This window comes from Cucurbita moschata, unplaced genomic scaffold (assembly GCF_002738365.1).
Source record: "Cucurbita moschata cultivar Rifu unplaced genomic scaffold, Cmos_1.0 Cmo_Scf00080, whole genome shotgun sequence".
Taxonomy (NCBI): Eukaryota; Viridiplantae; Streptophyta; class Magnoliopsida; order Cucurbitales; family Cucurbitaceae; genus Cucurbita; species Cucurbita moschata.
Window position 1 is genome coordinate 636,060 of NW_019268596.1, and position 22,273 is coordinate 658,332.

Genomic DNA, 22,273 nt, shown 5'->3' on the forward strand with positions numbered 1-22,273 from the left:
AAAAAAAAAAAAAAAAACAACCCAAATGGCAGGGGAAGAGATAACCCCCTCCCAAAAGAACTAATCAGTAATTTAATGAAAGCTTGTTTTCATCAAAGAAAGAAAAATTACATAATTACTAGATTATCTTTATTTGTTCGTCTGTTTGTGTGTGTGTGTTTTTTTTTTTTTTTTTGTATTTGTATTTGTGATCTGATTAAATTCTTACTTTTTTCTTTTTGACAGGTCGATCCTTTAAATAACTTGCCTTTAGAATGCGTTATAAGAAGAATTTTTAGAAGTTCAAAAGGGGATGAGTGCATGCTGCTTTGCCCTGTGGACACGTGAGTGTTGTTACTTTCATGTCATTATGCTATAGCATTGACACATTGAAAGTTTGACGTCTTTTCTAATTTGCCTCAAAATTGCTGCAGGCCTGTTCAAATATTGAAGAGCAAGAATATTGACGGATGGTCAGCTGTATGCTTTCTTTTCATATGGTTAAATTCCTCGCTAGTTTTAGTTTGTTCATGAACTTGAGTGCGGACGGTTTTACAATATTAATTCACGTCGTGAAGCCAGTATATTTCAAATTTCTGTATGCTGTGAAAATACAATTTCATGTTTGTATTGTTTGTCCCTTTTATTTTCTTTTTGCTAAATAATGTTATTATATTTTTCTTTCTTCTATGTCTCCTAAGAAGAATGCTTGTGCAAGCGCTCATTGTTTAGCAAGGAATCTATGAAGATTAGAACTTGAATCACATTTCTAACCTCCTTCAAATTGCTTTTGTAATTTCCTCTCGAGTATAAAGCACTGTGGTCAAATCTGACACTTAGAAAGTACGGTTTAGAAATGTGATTTAAAGTTGTGCTTAAATTCATATCACTAAAGGCTGACAGTCGCTTACTGAGGTTTACTAGTTTAGTTGGGCTATGGAGTTCCCATTATGTTGTGGGATGATTGTTGGACTGACAATAACCTTCATAATCAAGTTTGTCCTTAGGCTACACCTTGATAGATTCAAAAGAAAACAGAATGTTTGGACAAAAAACACATTGGGTTTGAACCTCAACTAAAGAGTACTTTTGTTGCGAAAGAATCAATGAAATGGCTTCAATACAAGATCGCTATTTATTTAGAGTATTCAAGGATATTTAGCTCATATATGTACTGGGACTCTCGTTTTTGTTTTTATGCGTAGTTTAGGATGTACTTTTATTATTCTGTAATCTAGAGTTTGTTTTTCAAGGGAAAAAAAATGTCTCCATGTTCTATGTCTCAGGTGAGTGATGATGAAGTTGAAACTATTCTCCCTGCTGCTGCTTATGCTCTTGCCAAAATACACATGCATTTGGTACACAGCGGGTACGATATATTTTATGCCTTCATTTAAATTTTATGAAAACAATTGCATACTATCTTGATACATCATATGATTTCGTGATATCTTGTTAGATTTTGCTATACAGCGAGGGGAGGATTTTGCTATTCAGAAGAGGACATCTTTGATTTCTGCACAGGTAATGATATTAGATTCCTAAAATTAATAAAAGCGACAATTTTTAGGTTAAATTCTACAAAATGCCTTGAACTTTAGAGCTGGTTTTCACCTACTCTTGAACTTCAAAAGTTACACTTTTATCCTTACATTTAAATTTGCTTCAAAACGACCCTTCTGTTAGCTTTTCACTAAAATGAAGTATTAGTGATTACTGAAGAGTCATTTTATGGTGATCTCTAGCATGTCTCTTCAATTTTAATGGATCCGAGAAAAGGTAGCATGACTTCAATTTAATGGATCCACCAAGTGTTTTGGAATCTGGGTCCAGTTGTGTCACTGTTAGATAATTGCAACTTTCCAACCAATCTTCTATATCTCCCAAGATCTTAAAAAATTCTCCTTTGGCGAGTTGCAGGTTTGGTAATCATTGGAGTACTATATGGTTTGACTCCTAGTTTTTCTGTCTCAGATAACAAATCAAGTACATATCTCCATTGTGACAAGAAAATAACTTTCTTGCTTCTTATGACTTCAATGCCCTAAACATACTTCTGTGTTCTTAGATCTTTAGTGTGAAACTGACCTTGAAGGAAAATCTTGAGGGAATACGCGATTGCATCATTTCGAATAATAACAATATCATCAATGTATACAACAAGCTGGGTAATATTATTCTCAGCTCATTGATAGAAAACAAAATGATCATATGTACTCTTCTTCACACTAAATTCTTGATCTGCTTGACTAAAATTACCAAACCACATTCGTGGACTCTGTTTCAATCCATATTGTCGCCACAAATCGAGGTGGTTGCTCCATTTGTAATTCCTTTGAAAGTTCACCATTTAGAAAAGCTTTCTTAATGTCAAGTTGATGCGAAGTCCAAGATTGAGTAGAAACCATGGAAAGAAATAGATAGAAGTTAATTTAGCAACTGGAGAGATTGTATCAAAATAATCAATCCCATAGATTTGGGCATAACCTTTCACAACAAGACAAGACAAGACAAGACAAGCCATTGGTCCGTTGGGGTTAACCTTGATTGCAAACACCCATTGACACCCAATTTCTTTATTTTCTTGCAAGACGAGAAACTAAATCCCAGGTACCATTATCATGTAAAGCATTTATCTCCTCAATCATTGCATTAAGCCAACCAAGATGGGAAAAGTTTCATGAACAATGTTAGGGATAGATGTAGAATCAAGGGATGTAATAAAAGAATATGTGGGCGATGACAATTGGTAATAAGAAACAAACAAAGAAATATGGTAAGTACACAAGCGTTTACCTTTAAGAAGGGCAGTGGGAAGCTCATCACTAGGGCCTTGGATTAGATGAAGAAGAATCTATTGGTATAGGAAATTTGTTTGAAGGTTGCTGTGGTGGCTGCCTGGAGTATACTTGAGTAATCGTTGGAGTATGGGAGGATGTTGAAGAGATAATCTCATAGATAAATAGATAATCTCAGAGATGATCTCATAGGATGTTGGAAGTAAGATGAACAACATTAGATACCATTATATGTTTCATCTTATCTATTGGTGACACAAACTAAAGATAAACCTCAAAAGAGAGAAAAAAATAAAACCGAACCACAAATATTTCCATAACCACGACGAAAGCAGCACAACCCAATGCAAACCCAAGGGATTTTATTGAATCCAATCACGCATATAAGCTGAAGAACACATCTTGAAACAAACCCAATCAACATAAGCTTATTCGGACAACCCACGAGCCTTCATGCGTCACCGCGTGATGAGGAGACGGATTTGATTGGACATGCATGTGGCTCGCCTCTAAAGGTGCTTGAACATTTGGCGAAGACACATGAAAGAGGAAGACACATGACAAACAAATGAAAGAGGTAGAAGGCCTGGCGAAGACACAATGTTGCCTCCTGTGACAGATAATAGAAGACAAAAAATCACGTGTATGGAGGTTGCTTTCTTACCCATTGTCTTTGGTGGTATCTCTTGGATAGATAGATTAGACCTCTTCCGGTGCCTCCTTGTCAGTACTACAACGCCTAGATCAGTTACACACAGGTTAGCCTTTCCAAACCAAAGCAAGGGGCAGGATCGTGCTATGAAGCACTTTTTAGGGAAGTTTGGCTAGAAAGAAACTAATGAACATTTCACAATTCTTCTTGGGAGGAGGATATTTGGGAGGCTGTTAAATACAGAGCTCCCTTTGATATCTTTATTTAGACACACCAATGTTCAATAGTAGAAGTATCTGCTCATGTACGCAGACATACATATATCGATACTTAGGTAATACGTTTCATTGCTTCTGACGGTTTTATATGTAAAAACAAGAGATGCAGGACTACATGTTAATGCTGTATGTTCATTCTTTTGCAGATGATGGACAAGATGTAGATGTAGATGGCTTGCCTAATGAGGGTGTAGAGATCACTTGCTTTGATATGGTAATGTCAAATTTAAGGATTTAATAACAATAATGGGCTTAGAATGGATGCCTTTCTTCTACTTGGAAGCTTTAAGCCTCTGTTTTTCGTAGTCTATGTTTTTGTTTCTTTATTTTAGAATCTGTTTAAATTTAAGCATCAAGATAATGGCATTTCATAAAACAGGGAGAGTAGTGTACAATAACTTCTTTCTTTCCTTATTTTCATTCATACTGGGAGATCGCATATCGGGTGGAGAGGGGAACGAAGCAATCTTTATAAGGGTGTGAAAACCTCTCCCTAGCAGATGCATTTTAAAACCTTGAGGAGAAGCCGAAAGGAAAAGCCCAAAGAGGACAATATCTGCTAGCGATGGATTTGGGCTGTTACAAATGGTATCAGAGCCAGACACTGGGCGATGTGCCAGCGAGGACGCTGGCCCCTAAGGGAGGTGGATTGTGAGATCCCACCTCGGTTGAAGAGAGGAACAAAACATTCTTTATAAGAGTGTAGAAACCTCTCCTAAGTAGACGCGTTTTAAAACCTTGAGGGAAAACCCAAAGGACAATATTTGAACTTGGGCTGTTACACATACTTTTTGAAGTTTCATCTTGCTTTTATATTTGAACTTGGCTTCTAAGGATTTAGAGCATTTGTATAAATAAAAACCGAATATGATGCTTGAGAAACATTTTTTAACCTTCGTAATAACAATGTTCTAATCCATAATTATTTTTCAAGTACTGGTAAACAAATATATTCCAAGAACAGAGAATGCATTTGTGGTTGCAGTAACATTATATTACTTGTTAGTTGATAGTTGATTCAGCTTTCCGTTGCTTGATTGCGGTATATTCTCACGATTTAGATTTCCAGTCGTCAGCTATATCGTTATTCACTTCTAACTATTTCTTTTATTCTACAAAATGCATCTTGCAATTTTTTTTTCACTTTTGATATACAAAAATTATGAATGAATCATTCTATGAACATTATTTCTCTAGATAGCTGAAGATTCTGAGCAGGTCTTCTCTGTTTCATATTGTTGAAATATGTGATTTTAATGCGTGGTTATTGTACTCTTTTTGTGGGGTGCAGGATGGAGCACATTACATGATTTATACGCCATCTGATCCGCTTCTTTTTGTTGCTACGAAGGTACCTATGAATTAGCTACAACTATGCCATATTGTTGAAAGCAGTGTTGTTTTTGTTAGAATCTCCCTTTAAACACTATGTTGCTAAATGCATGGTGCTTGGTATCGTTATTCCAAATCATATGTTGTTAGGCGGCTATTGAGCGACGACTAATCAAGTGTATCAACCCATTTGTTTATGCAGGACAAGCTTGGACAACTGACAATTGCTGATGATGTAAGTTATTTCATACGTTTTATGAACACTTCCTTGTCTGGTCGTATTCTGTAGCTTGGAAAACTAGTGCATATGGTCGGTGTGCTTTAAACATCTTTACGAAGAAGAAAAAAAAAACAATGATTTCTGCCATTCTGACTGGTGGAAGAGTAGCTTTGAGGTTGGCTGATTCTTATCCTGCATTTTGGCTTTCGGTCTTTCATGCAAAGTTTAAGAAATGAATAGATTTATAATGAATTCGGGGATCATATGTATAAGTGGGAGTAGGGATGTAACGGCCCAAGCCCACCGTTAGCAGATATTGTCTTCTTTAGGCTTTTCCTTTCGGGCTTCCCCTCAAGGTTTTTAGTACCCGCCTGCCAAGGAGAGGTTTTCCCACCCTTATAAAGAATGTTTCGTCTTCCTCTCCAGTCGATGTGGGATCTCACAATCCACCCCCCTTCGGGGCCCGGCATCCTCACTGGCACTCGTTCCCTTCTCCAATCGATGTGGGAATGGAATCCACCCCCAATTGGGGCCCAGCTTCCTTGCTGGTTCACCGCCTCGTGTTCACCCCCTTCGAGGCTCAGCTTTAGCTAGCACATCGCCTCGTGTCTGGCTCTTATACCAACTGTAACGGCTTAAGCCCACAGCTAGCAGATATTGTTATCTTTAGGCTTTCCCTTTCGAGCTTCCCTTTAAGGTTTTTAAAACACGTATGCTAGGGAGAGGTTTCCACACTCTTATAAAGAATGTTTCGCTCTCTTCCCCAATCGATGTGGGATGTATTCTGAATATTGTTGGAAACAGGAGCTATTGGAGGACCCAGCAACTATCAGTGCCATAGACGAAGAGACTGAATTTAACGCGCTGGTGGTACGTGAAATGTGTGGTTTAGTAAAAATAGAGATGTTTATAATGTAATGGCTTGTTATGTCATGTCATCTCATGTCTGCAGGAAGAGGAGGCTGCTCTTCTTGAATCAGTTTTAGGGAAAGAATAACCAACCGGAGAACACTAGGTACGTAGCATTTGTAACAATAACACTAAATTGGGCTTAAACCTGCCTGCCCTGCCTCTTTCTTTTGCCTCATTTTTTCATATTTTAGTACGTAAAAAATGATCAATACTGTTTTGGTTCTTTTTTTTTGGTAAGTTTATAATCCACAGGTTCCTAAAGTATCCACGGTAGGTAAATTAGTGTTTTCGTTAAGCTTTTAAAGTGTCGCGCTCTAAGAGATTAGGTATTCAAATCTTCAAGTGAGCTTAATAAGTATGATGTATCGTGTCTAGGCTTTGAAATAAGAATTACAGTTAGAAGTTATGGTGACATCTAGCTTTAATGATTGAAATAAACATACTATAAAAAATAAAATTTCTAGAATATAATACATTTAAATTTGGCGAACCACATGAAAACATGAATAGATCAAGTGCTTCTCAGCACGAGCACACGAGTGCCTTGCATTGCCTAATGGTGGTGTCTCGACGCTATTTTTGCACGAGATTTTGGCTGTTCTTATGGGTTTATATCTATAAAAATATATCAAATACTAAAAGTAACTAAGCCCTAAAGATAACTCATAGATACCCGATCAAAAATATATATATATGTAAACTACAACATTCAATTTTTAATGATTGAGAAAAGAATTGATACATCTTCGTAAATTTATTAAAGGAAAAATAATGATTTTTAAAAAAGATTTACAAAAATGGTATCAAATGGTAGGCGAAAGTTTTCTATTTATAATTAAATAAATTACAAGGACAGAGAGTAATAAATGAAAAAATATTTATAGTAAGAATGTTTTATAATATAAATGAAATATGATATATATAGTAAACTATAATTTAGTACTAAATATCCTTCATAGTTTTTATGTTTAAAAAAAAAATTAAATTGTATTTTTTATACCGTTATTATTGTTATATAATATATATAATTATTTTTTTAATTCGATTGTTCTACTAATTATTTTTAATTATAAATTATTTATTTAAGAATATTTATTAATATTTACTATTAAATAAATTCAAAACCCTAAAATGACATATTATTTATAATATACTTATTAATTTAATTTAATAAAAAAAAACTAACTAACCACAATTAATTATCTAAAGTTAATTAAGGTAATAAAATTGATAGAAGTAGTTACAAGAATTAAAAATATTATTATTCAATAATATTTTATCTCTCAGTTTATTTTATTTGAATAAATTTAACTTTAATTTATTAAATTATAATAAATCAGTAATAATTTATTTAAATAGATATTTAATTTATTTTGACAAAAAAAAATGATTTTTTTTTTAACCACCCTTAGTTATCTATTATTAAATAATATAACAAAATTGTTGAAAATAATTTATTTATATAATACCGAACAGAATTATTTGATTTTCACGCATCCTATTCCTAAACGTAATGTTCGTAGCCATCCTATTGTTCTCTTTTACTATATACTCTTTTTACCTTTATAAAGAATATATTCTAATCTTCGTGTAGAAGACGGTGAGAATATTCACAAATTTCAATTGTTTAGTTGATGAGACGGTAACACTTTTACACTATCACTAGGTCTATCTCTTCATTTTTATTCCGCAAATTTGGATTGCTAGGAATTCTGAACCGTCTCGACTTTTGCCATTTGAGTATATGAAATCTGTAATAGTCAGACCTTAACCTCACTGTTAGCAGATATTGTCTTCCTTGAGCTTTCCCTCAAGGTTTTAAAACGTGTCTATGGTAGAGATTTTCGCACCCTTATAAGGAATGTTTTGTTCCCCTCTCCAACCGATGTGAGATCTCACAATCCATCTCCCTTTGGGGCCCAACGTCCTCATTAGCACGTCATCCCGTGTTTGACTTAGATACCATTTGTAACAGTCCAAGCTTGCTGCTAGCAGATATTGTCCTCTTTGGACTTTTCCCTTGTGAGCTATATAATATTATAAATAATTCTCGAGAGAAAGCAGAAGAAAAACTATTATAAACACAGTTGGAACAGATTCAAATGTTGAAAGAGATGATAAGGACAATATACGAGTATTAGAGCTGATACAACAAATGATTGAATAATTGTCGATTTGAAAAAATATTAACCATAGCTCAATATTTTCAACGAAATTACAATTTTCAAATTAGGGTTTCAATTTCAAGTTACTTTTTTTACTTCAAAATTTAAGCCTTAGTACTGTTTCCTATGGCTCTTCGAAGCAACATCGAAACACAAACAAAAAGCCACTAACGGTCCTTTAACGGAAAAACGAACCAAATTTTAGCCTCACGAGAGTGATAAGTATATAATTTAATGTATGAGAAAAACAAGTATGATAGTTAACATTAGGATTTTACCGCAAATAAGACAATTAACTAATATTTTAGCTATTTATTTATTTTTTTAATATAAGGTATTTGTGTGAAAAATTGTGTTTTAAATATTAAATCCTCTTAATTTCTAATTTTTATTTTGCAAAAAACCAGCTTAAAAAAAAAAAATATATATATATTTTCAATTTTAGTTTTAATTTTAAATGAATTCTTATGTGTTAGTTAAGTTTCCCTTTTTATTTTAATTGGTTTTAATTATCCTTAAATTTAGGGTTCAATTTTTAGTTCCATTTATTATCATATATCTTTCTAATTTATTTATTTATTTATTTATTTATAGACCTGCTTTTAATCCAAATGTAGATTTAAATTTAAATATTTTATTAAAAAATTTAGAGTAAAAAAATATTCAACTTAAAATAATATAAATTATAAATATAAATATACGAATAACTAAAATAATACGTTAAATTTAATTTTTTTTTTTTTGAGGTCTCAATAATATAAAAAATTCATTAAAAAAAATATTAAAGGAATAAATAAACATTTTTCAAACCATTATGATCAGTGCCTCATCAAAGCCACCATGGGAGTTTCCTACCTTCTCCTTCTACTCCTTTTGCCTCTGCATTTCACCTTCGTCCTCCCATGGAAGAAGGACGAGTTCAGGAGCTGTAACCAGACTCCCTTCTGCAAGCGAGCCCGCGCCTTTAAGCCTGGATCATGTTCCCTTGTAGCTCATGATGTTTCTATTAATGATGGGGACCTCACTGCCGCGCTCCTTCCCAGGAATCAGAACCCAGATCATCCATCCAAGCCCTTGTTACTCGCTCTTTCTGTGCATCAAGGCGGCGTTCTGCGCCTCAGGATCGACGAGGATCCTTCTTTAGATCCTCCCAAAAAGCGATTCGAGGTGCCGGATGTGATTCTTGATGAGTTTTTGAGCAATAAGCTTTGGTTGCAGCGATTTTCAACCGAGACGATTGGCTCCGATTTGAGGCCGTCTTCGATTGTGTACTTGTCCGATGGTTATGAGGCAGTGCTTCGGCAAGATCCTTTTGAGGTTTTCGTGCGTGAGAAGTCAGGTAAGCGCGTTTTATCTTTAAATTCTAATGGTTTATTCGATTTCGAGCAATTGAGGGTTAAAAAAGAAGGCGAGAACTGGGAGGAGAAGTTTAGAGGACATATTGATACCAGGCCGTACGGTCCCCAATCGATTAGTTTCGACGTTTCGTTTTATGATGCTGATTATGTTTATGGAATACCGGAGCGTGCAACTAGTCTCGCTCTTAAGCCCACCAGAGGACCCGGCGTCGAGGAGTCGGAACCTTATAGGCTGTTTAATTTGGATGTTTTCGAGTATGTTCACGATTCTCCGTTTGGGATCTACGGGTCAGTCCCTTTCATGATTTCACACGGTAAATTGCGGGGAACTTCTGGGTTTTTTTGGTTGAATGCTGCTGAAATGCAAGTTGATGTTCTTGGATCTGGCTGGGATGCTGAATCAGGGATTTCTCTTCCTTCATCTCAAGGTAGGATTGATAGTTTTTGGATGAGTGAGGCGGGCATTGTGGATACTTTCTTCTTTGTAGGTCCAGAGCCTAAGGATGTTGTTCGGCAGTACACAAGTGTGACGGGGACTACGGCAATGCCCCAGCTCTTTGCAACAGCATATCATCAATCTAGGTGGAATTATAGGAATGAAGAGGATGTTGCGAATGTGGATTCTAAATTTGATGAACATGATATTCCCTACGATGTGTTGGTGCTTGATATCGATCACACAGATGGAAGAAGGTATTTTACATGGGACAGGGAGCTTTTTCCCCATCCGGAAGAGATGCAGAGGAAGTTGGCTGCCAAAGGAAGGCACATGGTTACCATAGTGGATCCTCATATTAAGCGGGACGGTTATTTTCCATTGCATAAGGAAGCAACAAAGATGGGATATTATGTCAAGGATGCTACTGGAAATGATTATGATGGGTGGTGCTGGCCAGGTTCATCATCCTACCTAGACATGTTAAGTCCACAGATCAGGGCATGGTGGGGAGACAAGTTTTCTTTTGAAAACTATGTTGGTTCGACTCCTTCCTTGTATATATGGAATGATATGAATGAGCCTTCTGTTTTCAATGGTCCAGAGGTATTTTACTCAACTGTCTACTTTTATTCCTTGGGTCTAAAATGTTTTTGGGCGCATTTTTTTTTGCTTCGTATTTTGTTTACCATTGTGTCTTGCATGCCCGATTCCTTAAATGTACACAGAGTATCCATCACTGGGATGCCTTTTATGTACTCACATCAAATGCTCATGTAACAGCCCAAACCCACCACTAGCCGATATTGTCCTTTTTAGACTTTTCCTTAAGGTTTCTAAAATGGTCTGCTAGCTAGTCGATATTGGGCTTTTTGGACTTTTCCTTAAGGTTTCTAAAATGGTCTGCTAGGAAGAGATTTCCACACCCTTATAAAAAATGCATCGTTCCCCTCTCCAACCAATGTGAGATCTCACAATCCACCCTAACGTCCTTGCTGGCACACCGCCCGGTGTCCACCCCCTTCGAGACTCAACATTCTTGTTGGCAAACCGCTCGGTGTTTGGCTCTGATACCATTTGCAACAGCCCAAGCTACCGCTAGCATATATTGTCCTCTTTGGGCTTTCTCTTTCGAACTTTCCCTCAAGGTTTTTAAAACGCGTTTGCTAGGGGAATGTTTCCACACCCTTATAAAGAATGTTTCGTTCCCCTCTCCAATCGATGTGAGATCTCACGGCTCAGCTCCTCTTATTCATTTCTGGTAAAATATAATATATTCAAAACCAAAAGTAAATACAAGAGAAGGCAGAAAAGTGAGATTTTAGGCGCATTAGTATTGATATGATTATTGTTAAAAGTATAGCAGAAAGATTTAAATGGATATTAAATTCTACAATATCAGCAAGTCTGAATGCTTTTATTGAAGGGGGACCAATTATTGATCCTATTCTAGTTGCAAATGAAGCTGTGGAAGAATGTAGGAACTGGAAACTTTGAGGATATAGGTGCTGAAAATTGATCTCTATAATATGGTTGATTGGGAATTCATACTAAAAAATGTAAGAAAATGGTTAGGAATAGAGATGTCTATGGGGTGGGTGGGGACGGAGAAGCCCTCCCCATCCCCGTCTCCACCTTTTATTGTAATTTCCATCCCTGCAAAATTATCTATTTATTTTTTCAAGGATCGAGTTATCGGCAAGAAATTTTTCCTATATATATAATATTCATTTCAATTTCAAAGAATTTTGTAACGGAATTTTCCTAAAACATCCTAATAAATCCAATAATATTTCATGACAAAAAATATAACATAATGTTCCACCTAATTTCCAAAAACTCAAATTTCAATATTATACCATAACACTTAATTAATTAATTAATTAATTTATTTATTTTTATTTGTATTTGTCTACGTAAGTAAAGAATGAAAAAAGGAAATATATATAGATGGATAGATAGATTTATTTATGTATAAAAAGAGGGGCGAGGCGGGATTGGGGAGTACGAGGAATATAATGCCCATCTTTGGCCCCATTTAGCTAACAAAGAGAAGTCTCTTTCCGCTCCCTCTCCTATTCCTCGTCTTGTTTAGGTTGGGTTAAATGGACATCTCTAGAGAAGGGGATGGATCGAAAGATTTAGTTTTGGGAGGAGTAACCTAGGGTGATAGCCATTAATAGATAATTGATAGGTAGTTTTTATAGCTTGATGAGATGGGTAGTAACCTTGCCATGTCGTTGGTTCCTTTTAAGCGCTGATTGTATGTTTGGCAGCAGTTTATGCTACTGCTTTTACATTCGAAGTATGGAAGTTTGCTGGCTTTTTCTCTACAGATAATGCTTCCTTCATGAGTTGGCACGTTCGTTGGTGGGCTTCTAAATAGAAAGTTGTTTTTTTTATAAGAAGTAGAATGTCATTTTTAACTCTTCAATTTGGGTTTTCCTTTTTGCACTTCGTTCAAGTGTCAGGATAATGTTTTTCACGATATTGTTGAAAACTTAAGTCAGTTTTGAGAACTCTTATTTCTGACATTGTAATCTTATATCATCAGGTTATTTTCTTCAAGTTCATATTCGATAAGGACTTCTTCCTTGTAATGTGTTTCTCAGTATTTAGACCATTTACCTTCTTAGCTATTTATGGTTCATTTATCATATCAGATCACATATTGCTTTGTATTGAAAAAAAGTAGTTAAGAACAAGTTGTGTTCTTCTGCTGTAATATTATCAAATTTGTTGACTGATGTCTCTATCTAGGTTACAATGCCTCGAAATTCTCTACATCAAGGAGGTGTAGAACATCGAGAATTACACAATGTCTATGGATACTACTTTCAGATGGCTACTTCAGAGGGGCTAGTTAAGCGGGGTGATGGAAAGGATAGGCCTTTTGTGCTCTCGCGAGCAGTTTTTGCTGGAAGCCAAAGGTATGGAGCAGTATGGACGGGAGATAACACAGCTGATTGGGATCATCTCAGGGTTTCTGTTCCGATGGTTTTGGCTCTTGGCCTTACTGGATTGTCATTCTCCGGTATGGATCCCCTTTCTTGGAGGTTGGAACTATCAGTCATATTGTTTTGATAGTTATGGCTAAGTTGTTTCAACAGGTGCCGATGTTGGTGGTTATTTTGGAAATCCTGAGACTGAGCTGTTAGTGCGTTGGTATCAGCTAGGTGCCTTTTATCCCTTCTTTAGAGGCCATGCTCACCACGACGCCAAAAGGAGAGAACCTTGGTTATTCGGGTAGGATATCATGTACTTCCTATCTGTCAAATTTTAGCTTATGTCACATAATTAAGAGACCTCCTTTTTCTTATAAAAAAAATCATAATTAAGTGGCCTGTTGACTGCTGGATTTCAATTCATTGGATTTATGAGATTTCAAATATAGAATCAACGAAATCTTCTCTATTATCAATTTTTTTATTCAATAATTGCCCTTTTTAATTTTTAAAAAGATTTATAAAAAACAGATGAAAACTTAGTAGTGATAGAAATGATGGTTTTGTGATGGACAACTTTGTGTTATTTGTCTTGCATTATTACAGGGAACGAAATACAGAACTGATGAGAGATGCTATACGCGTTCGGTACATGTTGCTACCGTATTTCTATACCCTATTTCGAGAAGCAAATACAAGTGGTATTCCTATTTTACGTCCATTGTGGATGGAATTTCCATCTGATGAAGTTACATTCAGAAATGATGACGCTTTTATGGTAGGGAGTGCTCTTTTAGTGCAAGGAATATATACCAAGGTAATTCCTTTAACAACAAAATAGTGAAAGGAAAAAAATAAAAAACACTTACGGATTCTTAATGATTGAGATGATGACTCTTGGAACATCTGACTTGAAACTTGATATGAGTCTTATTCTATTATTTTTCTCTCCCCAATGATCCCACAAAATAACACACACCCCATCATGTCATAAGAAACAACTCTTCTCACAAAAAACCAGATGGAAGAGGAACTCCCCAATTATATCCTTAGTGTCCCTACGACGAGCTAACAAGAGATGGATGTTTGAAAGAAAGAATTCCAGAAGGATCTCGCAAATTCACCTCTTCAAAGAATGTGATTTAGATCTTCCTTAGCTCTCTTGACAAATAATACAACAAAACGAGCCAACTAACAAGGAAACCTTCCTCGCAATCTGATTGAAAGTGTAACTCATCTGTAATGGAGGGGTTGATTTCAGGGACCAATCCAAATGATTTCCTTAACTTGAGAAGTTAAGATGTCATATTAGGAGTTCGAGTGAAATTTATTTAGATTTTAGTTTTTATTTAACATTTTATAACTTATAATATCCCCTTTTCTTTAGTTTCATTAGTCTTTTACTTTATTTGAATTTTATTTTCGTTGATTGTTGATTTCTTATTCAATATCATGATTTGGTTACACTTGTAGGCAGCTAAAACAGTGTCAGTGTATTTGCCTGGCGAACAGTCTTGGTTTGATTTTAGAACTGGAACTATGTATAGGGGTGGCATCACCCACCGGCTAAAGGTTTCTGAAGAAAGCATCCCTGCTTTCCAAAAAGCTGGAACGATACTGCCCCGAAAAGACCGCTTTCGTCGGAGCTCTACACAGATGGTGGATGACCCCTACACTTTGGTATGTATTTGTTACCTTACCGGGAGGCACTCTTCAACAAATTATGCAATACTCAAATCTTCCCTTTTCATTCTTTTTACGTGGACTAATATCAGGTTCGGTGGTTTAATATTTTCGTGTCGTTCATAGGTGGTAGCTCTTAATAGTTCACAAGCAGCAGAAGGCGAGCTTTACATTGATGACGGTAAAAGCTTCGAATTTAAGCAAGGCGCATACATCCATCGCCGATTCGTGTTCTCAGGGGACAAGCTTACATCATTGAACGTGGGACCTATTGATTCTAGTAGCATCAAGTTTTCTTCCAACAGTGTTATTGAGAGGATTATAGTTCTTGGACATAGTGGATCAAAATCTGCTATAGTTGAGCCAGAAAATAGAAAGGTTGATATCGAACTTGGTCCACTGCACTTCCTGACAGGGCGACACATATCCGTTCTTACACTTCGGAAGCCCAACTTGTTGATTACAGATGATTGGACGGTAAAATTTTTGTAAGAATTCATAATTGTCTTTATGGTAGAAAGGAGTAGGAAAAGGTTATGGTAAGAAAAGAATGATACTGTGTGGTGAATCTCTGGTTAAAATTGTTGTTCTCAAGACGAGAACTAATGATATTTAAGAGCTCCTGAAATGCGCTGTTTTTTTATCATTCTATGATTGATTGTTTAGACTTTAGAGTTGTTTTTGAGTTTCTCCCTTATGGTTTGAGCTGTAGGATTATTAACCATTTGAAATAGTACACTAACGAAAACATGTAGGTACTCAGTTCCTGAAAAGGGTTCCCGAAAAGGAGGCTTCGACTCCGACGTATTTGGCATGCAGGTATTCAGTTCTTCTATTAGGAGTGATTCCTTCATGAATGGATACTCAAATTGGGAAATGATTCCATATAGAAAAGATAGAAAACTGAGGTTAGAAAATGGGATATTTGAAACTAGCATATGTAATCTAGGAGAAGGGTTTATTGAGTTTGGTCCTAATGTGGGATCGTTGACTTAGGCTTCACTTGAGAGTCCAAATGTGTAAGATCCCACGTCGTCGTGTGCGGAGAAGAAAGAAACGCCCTTTATAAGGGTGCGTGGAAACCTCTCCTTAGCATACGCGTTTTAAAAACTTTGAGGGGAAGTTCGAAAGAAAAAGCCCAGAGAGGACAATATATGTTAACGATGGGTTTGGGCTGTTACAAATAGTATCAATGCCAGACACTGAGCAGTTTGCTAGTGAGGAGGTTGAGCCTCGAAGGGGGTGGATACGAGGTGGTGTGCCAATAAGGACGTTGGGCCCCAGGGGGTAGATTGGGAGGTCCCACATCGATTGAAGAAAGGAACGAGTACCAACGAGGACACTAGGTCCCAAAGTAAGATCTCACATCAGTTGGGGAGGAAAACGAAACACTCTTTATAAGGGTGTGGAAACCTCTCCCTAGTATATGCATTTAAAAAATCTTGAGAGGAAGCTCGAAAGGGAGAACTCAAAGAAGACAGTATCCTTAATCAAAGAAAATGAGCCCAAGTCTTGCTGGTTTGAAACTTATAATAGCTATTCCTTAATCAAAGAAAGAAGGTTTCAGTCTCATTCATAAATTATTGTGTAATTGTCTTGAGTAAGAAAGAAGAGATTTGTGAGTTGACTAGAGATATATATCATTCTTTGTGCATCTAAATTTGGTTCTCGAGGAAACAGATACATATCATTAGCGAGTTGTGTCATACAATATAGAATTCGGGACAAGCTGAAATTAATGAATTATCTTGATTGGTTAGCTAATAGGGCGAGCAGTGTATGAGAACCCAGATCATAGTGGCTTTAGGGACATCTCTTTCGAGTTTACCTTGGCTTAACATTGTAGTACATAGGGCTTCAGAGCTACTACAGTGCTTCGCTAATCGCTAAAGCTCAGATCCCATACACCGTCCACAATTATTAGATTCGAGTCTAAATTAAGGGGTGGTTGGAAAGGGAGAAAGTAAGAAGGTTCCCGGAAAGCAGCAAAACATGGTATAAGTTTCATCTGGATGTTTGCTTTTTGCTCCCACATGGATGGCGACCCTTTAAGGTGAGATGCATGAACACAGTTGCCACAACCACTTATTTTCTCTTTAGGAAACGGCGGCGGATTGGAGGTGAGCCACAAAGGAAGGGAATATCTGCATGGCGTCGTCACCTTAAAAAAAGAAAAACAAAACATGACAAAAGAGCAATCTTTTTCCACTCTTGATGTTTTTTTTTTCTTTTTCTTTTGTGGAGGCTGATGATAGAATATTAACTATCAACAAATTTTAGGCGGAATGACATTATTGCTACTTTTTCTACTTCTCGAAGTATAATGACAGGTCGAGAAGCTTGACTACAGGGAATCGGTGGAGAAATTTTGTGTTATATATGCTAATCTTTATGATATTTAAATAATTTCTCTATATTGTAAAAAAAAAAAAAAAAAAAGAGGTGGATTTCTAATAGCACTCCCCCTTCGTTAATGGATACTTTGAAACGGGTTTCATTTGGAATGAAAGGAAAAAAAAAAAAGATTTATGCAGGTTTAATTATTGAATCACTTCCCAATGGTATGTTTGAGGTTTGTTTAGATAATGAGTATCCAATTCTAGGTTACGTTTCAGAATTGTAACCTTCCCATGACGTATAAGCCACTAATACGTTTTTTCCCAACGTGAGTTCGCCACTAATTGTAGACGCACCGTTAGTTTGCCCTTTTTTAATGCATTTACTCGGGTGAACTTGAGATTTTGCTGCATACAAGTATTTTTGTTAGAATGTTGATACAGAACTAATGGAATTCTTAGAGTATACCCATTGCCCGAAAAAATGATCTTGTCAGTATCGATATAAAATGATATTTTCCCCGTGTTCGGCTACAGCGAAAATCCCTGAATCTCGAGCCACGTGGCGTTCCAACCCAATTCCAACAATGCACTTTTTGATCTTCCCCCTTGTTCGGCTACAACGAAAATCCCTGAATCTCGAGCCACGTGGCATTCCAACAATGCAATTTTCGGACCGACTTGCTGCATACTAGAACTTATTAAAGCACTGTTCACATCATTATGTTCAATAAAACGAACTAGGGAAGCTACAACAGAAAAATACTTTTTATAACCTTTCAATTTTAAAAAGATTTGATTTTTTTTTAAAAAAAAAAATACCCATTAAATTTTATAATTAGTATTGACACTTGTAACAAAAAGTTCAAAAAAAAATCTTACTAAAAATAGTCTATTAGCAACTTATAAGTCAATTTCATATATTTTTTCCATACAAAGGTTTAATATTTTTAAAAATTTAGGAATCTTTTAAAATATTTTTATTAATTTAGTCTAATTTTAATTCAAAAATATTGTCTCTAATAATTGCGTCATTTTCCAATTTTATTTTCAATCTCTTGAAAACTTTAACTAATTTATTTTAATTATGTCCTTTTTAACGTTGTCAAATGTTGAAAGTTGGATGATAAGAGAGAGAAGAGGATAAAATGTATGGAAAAAATCATCATCAGATTGACAAAAGTTGTGGGACCCACAACACAACATACTAATCATAAATAATAATAATAATAATAATAATAATAATAATAATAATAATAATAACTTGGGTTTGAATCCTTTACTTGGGATACAAGCAAGCACTCCGCACTTCCATAATAATTATTATATTTATGTCTTAACCTGTAATTTCATTAATAAATCACTAATATTATTATTAATTTATTATTTAAATGGCAAGCTGGGGTCCACCTGCTGACCATCTCATCGACAGTCAACCTCCTTTTATGACCACACATCCTAAGCCGACATTCAAGGACCCCGCCATGCCGCTGACGTGTGCAGTGACTCACACCCCCTCCCCCCTCCACGTGTTTCCTTCTTCTATATATACCTCTCATTCTTCCCCATCTCTCAAGCTCATCCACTTCCCAATTCCCCGCCGCCGCCGCCGCCGCTCATCGGAGTAGACCCTTACCAGATCAGATTTGCCGCCGCCGCGAAATGAGCGTAGCTGGGGTGCAGTTACCTCCAGGCTTCAGATTTCACCCCACCGATGAGGAGCTAGTCCTTCACTACCTCTGCAGAAAGTGCTCCTCCCTCCCGGTTCCCGCCCCCGTTATCGCGGAGATTGACCTTTACAAATACGACCCGTGGCTCCTCCCCGGTATTCTTTTCTTCTTTTCTTGTAGAAAAGATTGAGGAAAAAAAGTGAGATCGAAAGTCCAATCGTCATTAAATATATTCGTATATATTCCCGATTAACTTTATATCATTCTCATTTTCTAGAATTGGCCGTCTCGGGTGAAAAGGAGTGGTATTTCTTTTCCCCTAGGGACCGTAAGTACCCGAATGGTTCCCGTCCCAACCGTTCCGCCGGAACTGGCTACTGGAAGGCCACTGGGGCCGACAAGCCCATCGGCCGCCCCAAAACTCTTGGTATCAAGAAGGCACTCGTATTCTACGCTGGAAAGGCTCCAAGGGGCGTCAAGACCAATTGGATCATGCACGAGTATCGCCTTGCAAACGTGGACCGATCCGCTGCCAACAAAACACACAACTTGAGAGTAAGAAACACCCATCAATCAATCAATCAACCAATCATTTTTTTAAAGTGATTTGTGATTGGTTAATGAATTTGCAGTTGGACGAATGGGTGCTATGTCGTATCTACAACAAGAAGGGATGTATAGAGAAGCATTACCAATCCACTGATGACTTTGAGGAAGAGGATGAGAAACCAAATATTAGTGCCACCATGCCCAACAACAACATGGTACAAATGGACACTTCCTATTCGGTGCCCATAATGCACACGGACTCCTCCAGTGGCTCGGATCAGGCGACGTCACCCGAGGTCACCTGGGATAAGGAGGTCCAGAGTCGACCCAAATCGGGAGGAGGAGGAGATATTGACTTCTTTGAGTTTAGTTACATTGATTCTTTATCGGCAGAGGACAACCCATTTGGAACTCAGGTTCAGTTCCAGATGGACAATCTTTCGCCATTGCAAGACACGTTTTCATACCTACAGTGGCAGATTTAATGTAATAACTCAAACCCATCTCTCTCGAACTTCCCTTCAAGATTTTAAAATGTTTCGGCTAGTAAGAGATTTCCACATTTTATAAGAAATGTTTCATTCCCCTCCTCTCTCCAATCGATGTAGGATTTCACAATTCATTTCTTGGTGTCCCAGAGTCGTCGCTGACACATTACCCGGTGTCTGACTCTAATACCATTTGTAATGGCCCAAGGGGTGGATTGTGAGATCCCATCTCGATTGGAAAGGGGAACAAAACATTTTTTTGATTTGAAAACCTCTCCCTAGCAAACGCGTTACAAAATCTTGAGAGAAAGTCCGAAAGGGAAAGTCCAAAGAGGACAATAACTAGCGGTGGATTTGGGCTGTTACAATTGACCCCGATCATGGACTAAGTCCGGTCGGCAGGCTTTCTCGATCTGCTACGTATAAACATAATATTCATGCTTTCAATTCATCCTCCTCAACCCAAAACCAAGAGGAGTATAGTTAGCATCACAGACACCACACAGGGCTTAGTCCAGACACCACCACCACCCACTATGATAAAAGCATTGTATATTCCCAAGGCTGCCTGCCTGCAACCAAACCAAATCGAACTCATCTTATAATTGTAATTGAAGCTCGACTCCTTTTTTGGAGCCCTCGAATAAAGTATACTGTTTGTTTGATACTTTAGTCACTTTTGTCTACACCTTCGAGACTGACAATTTATTTGTTCAATATTTGAGAATTCTATTGACATAGATAAGTCAAGAGTCGTCAAGGGCACGACTCTGATACCATGTTAGAAATTACAGACCTTTACAATAGTATGATGTTGTCCACTCTGAACATAACCTCTTATGGTTTTGCTTTTGATATCTCCAAAAGATCTCATACCAATGAAGCGTATCGTCGTAAATGATTTCTCTTAGCGGTTTTCCAACGAGTTCTCTATTCAACTACAAGAACAATGCCAACATGAATGGAAGAATCATTGCGTATTAACCCACATGAATCATAACAAGATATATATGATCAAAGTTGGGTATTTACGGGTAGTTCAATGACATGGGCGTTCAATGACATGGAAGTAAAATTCTCAAATGTTGAACAAAGGGTATATTTTGTTCGAGGCTTCCACAGAAGGAGTTGAGCCTTGATTAAGGGGAGGCGCCAGTGACGTTCTTGGGCTGGATGTACTGAAAGAAGGTTTTGTGGCGATTGTGGGGAATGGGCTCCGCCAATGGTTTTCTTTCGCCACAATACCTTGACAAATGTAATTGCTCGACTTCATACCACTTTACTTCCCTAGTCAAGATCTTTATGGATTTCTCTTCATAACTCAAACTCTCGTCTAGTTGTAGGGATTCAAAATCTATCACTTGAGACGGGTCTGTTATGTATCGTTGTAGCATGGACACATGGAATACATTCTGGCTCCAAAAAGAGTAAGTGGTAATGCCAAGCCGTAAGCGATTTGCCCAACTCACTCTAAAATCCTAAACGGTCCGATGAAGCATGGACTCAACTTACCTTTTCACCCAAATTGGAGGATGCCCTTCATAAGTGCTACCTTTGGGAATACCTTAATGGCCAACTCTAGATCCTTCATCACACATCGACATAACTCTTTTTCCTACTTTGAGCCATATGGATCCTAACTCTTATCTTTTGGATAACCTCGTTAGTAGCTTGAACTAGGTCTAGACCCATCAACTTGTGCTCTCCAACTTTATCCCAACATACTGTGGACCAACACTTTTTCATATACATGGCCTCAAATGGTGTCATGTCAATCGCCGCTTGATAACTATTATCATACACGAACTCCATGAGGTTCAAGTGAGTTTCCCAGCTACCTGCATAGTCCAGTATACATACCCACAATATATCCTTTAGGGTCTAGTTCAGATGTTTAGTTTGTCCATCTGTTTATAGGTGAAATGTCATACTGAAAGTCACGAACTCAAAGTCTATTAAAGGACGCTTCTCCAAAACTATGAGGTGAAACAAGGATCTTGATTTGAGCACTATGGACACTTAATGACAAAATTTTCCCGATTTTAATTTCTGACTAAAAAGATAAAAATAAAAGTGAAATAAAAATATAATATGAAAATCCGATAAAATTTAAAGTAAATAAATACAAACAATACCACAACTAAATACAAAATGAAATTTGATCTCCTATTCAAATTTATTACAAAGAGAAAAATGAGTTTGGAATTACAATTACAAAATGAAATACATAAAACACAAATATAAAGATAGGTTGACACTCAGAATGACTTCCATGTGTGACTACACAGCTCTCTTTAACGTTCCTTCACCTCAATTGACAACCTACGTATACTTGAAAAAAATGAAAAATTGGTGAGTAGAAACAAAATCAGTAAGAAACCTACTTGTACGTCATCATTACATCTTTAATCTAGTAAGTTACCACAAGTTTTTTTTTTTTTTTTTTTTTTTTTTTTTTTTTTTTTTTTTTTT

The 22,273-nt window shown here is 36.7% G+C and overlaps 3 protein-coding genes across 3 annotated transcripts in view; all 3 read left to right on the plus strand.

The window, feature by feature from the left end:
- LOC111438664 overlaps positions 1 to 6,435 on the plus strand; it is an 8,052-nt gene extending 1,617 nt beyond the window's left edge. Inside the window, exons 3-11 of the mRNA XM_023076543.1 lie at positions 226 to 323; positions 414 to 459; positions 1,266 to 1,348; positions 1,439 to 1,503; positions 3,854 to 3,921; positions 4,999 to 5,058; positions 5,242 to 5,274; positions 6,064 to 6,129; positions 6,212 to 6,435. Of these exons, the coding sequence (XP_022932311.1) occupies positions 226 to 323; positions 414 to 459; positions 1,266 to 1,348; positions 1,439 to 1,503; positions 3,854 to 3,921; positions 4,999 to 5,058; positions 5,242 to 5,274; positions 6,064 to 6,129; positions 6,212 to 6,256 (564 nt within the window). The 3' untranslated portion in view covers positions 6,257 to 6,435. The remainder of the gene's footprint in view (positions 1 to 225; positions 324 to 413; positions 460 to 1,265; positions 1,349 to 1,438; positions 1,504 to 3,853; positions 3,922 to 4,998; positions 5,059 to 5,241; positions 5,275 to 6,063; positions 6,130 to 6,211) is intronic.
- A 2,702-nt stretch (positions 6,436 to 9,137) lies between these two features.
- Positions 9,138 to 15,401, plus strand: LOC111438655 (probable glucan 1,3-alpha-glucosidase). Its single transcript, XM_023076525.1, has 6 exons — positions 9,138 to 10,736; positions 12,891 to 13,164; positions 13,241 to 13,376; positions 13,682 to 13,892; positions 14,549 to 14,755; positions 14,885 to 15,401. Exons 1-6 carry the CDS (start codon positions 9,177 to 9,179, stop codon positions 15,248 to 15,250), a joined length of 2,754 nt encoding a protein of 917 aa, XP_022932293.1. The 5' UTR covers positions 9,138 to 9,176; the 3' UTR covers positions 15,251 to 15,401.
- Positions 15,402 to 18,686: 3,285 nt separating this feature from the next.
- Positions 18,687 to 19,887, plus strand: LOC111438657 (NAC domain-containing protein 2-like). The gene is made up of 3 exons (XM_023076527.1): positions 18,687 to 18,919; positions 19,042 to 19,319; positions 19,397 to 19,887. The coding sequence occupies exons 1-3, from the start codon at positions 18,757 to 18,759 to the stop codon at positions 19,796 to 19,798; spliced, it is 843 nt and encodes a 280-aa protein (XP_022932295.1). The 5' UTR covers positions 18,687 to 18,756; the 3' UTR covers positions 19,799 to 19,887.
- Positions 19,888 to 22,273: the final 2,386 nt, after the last annotated feature.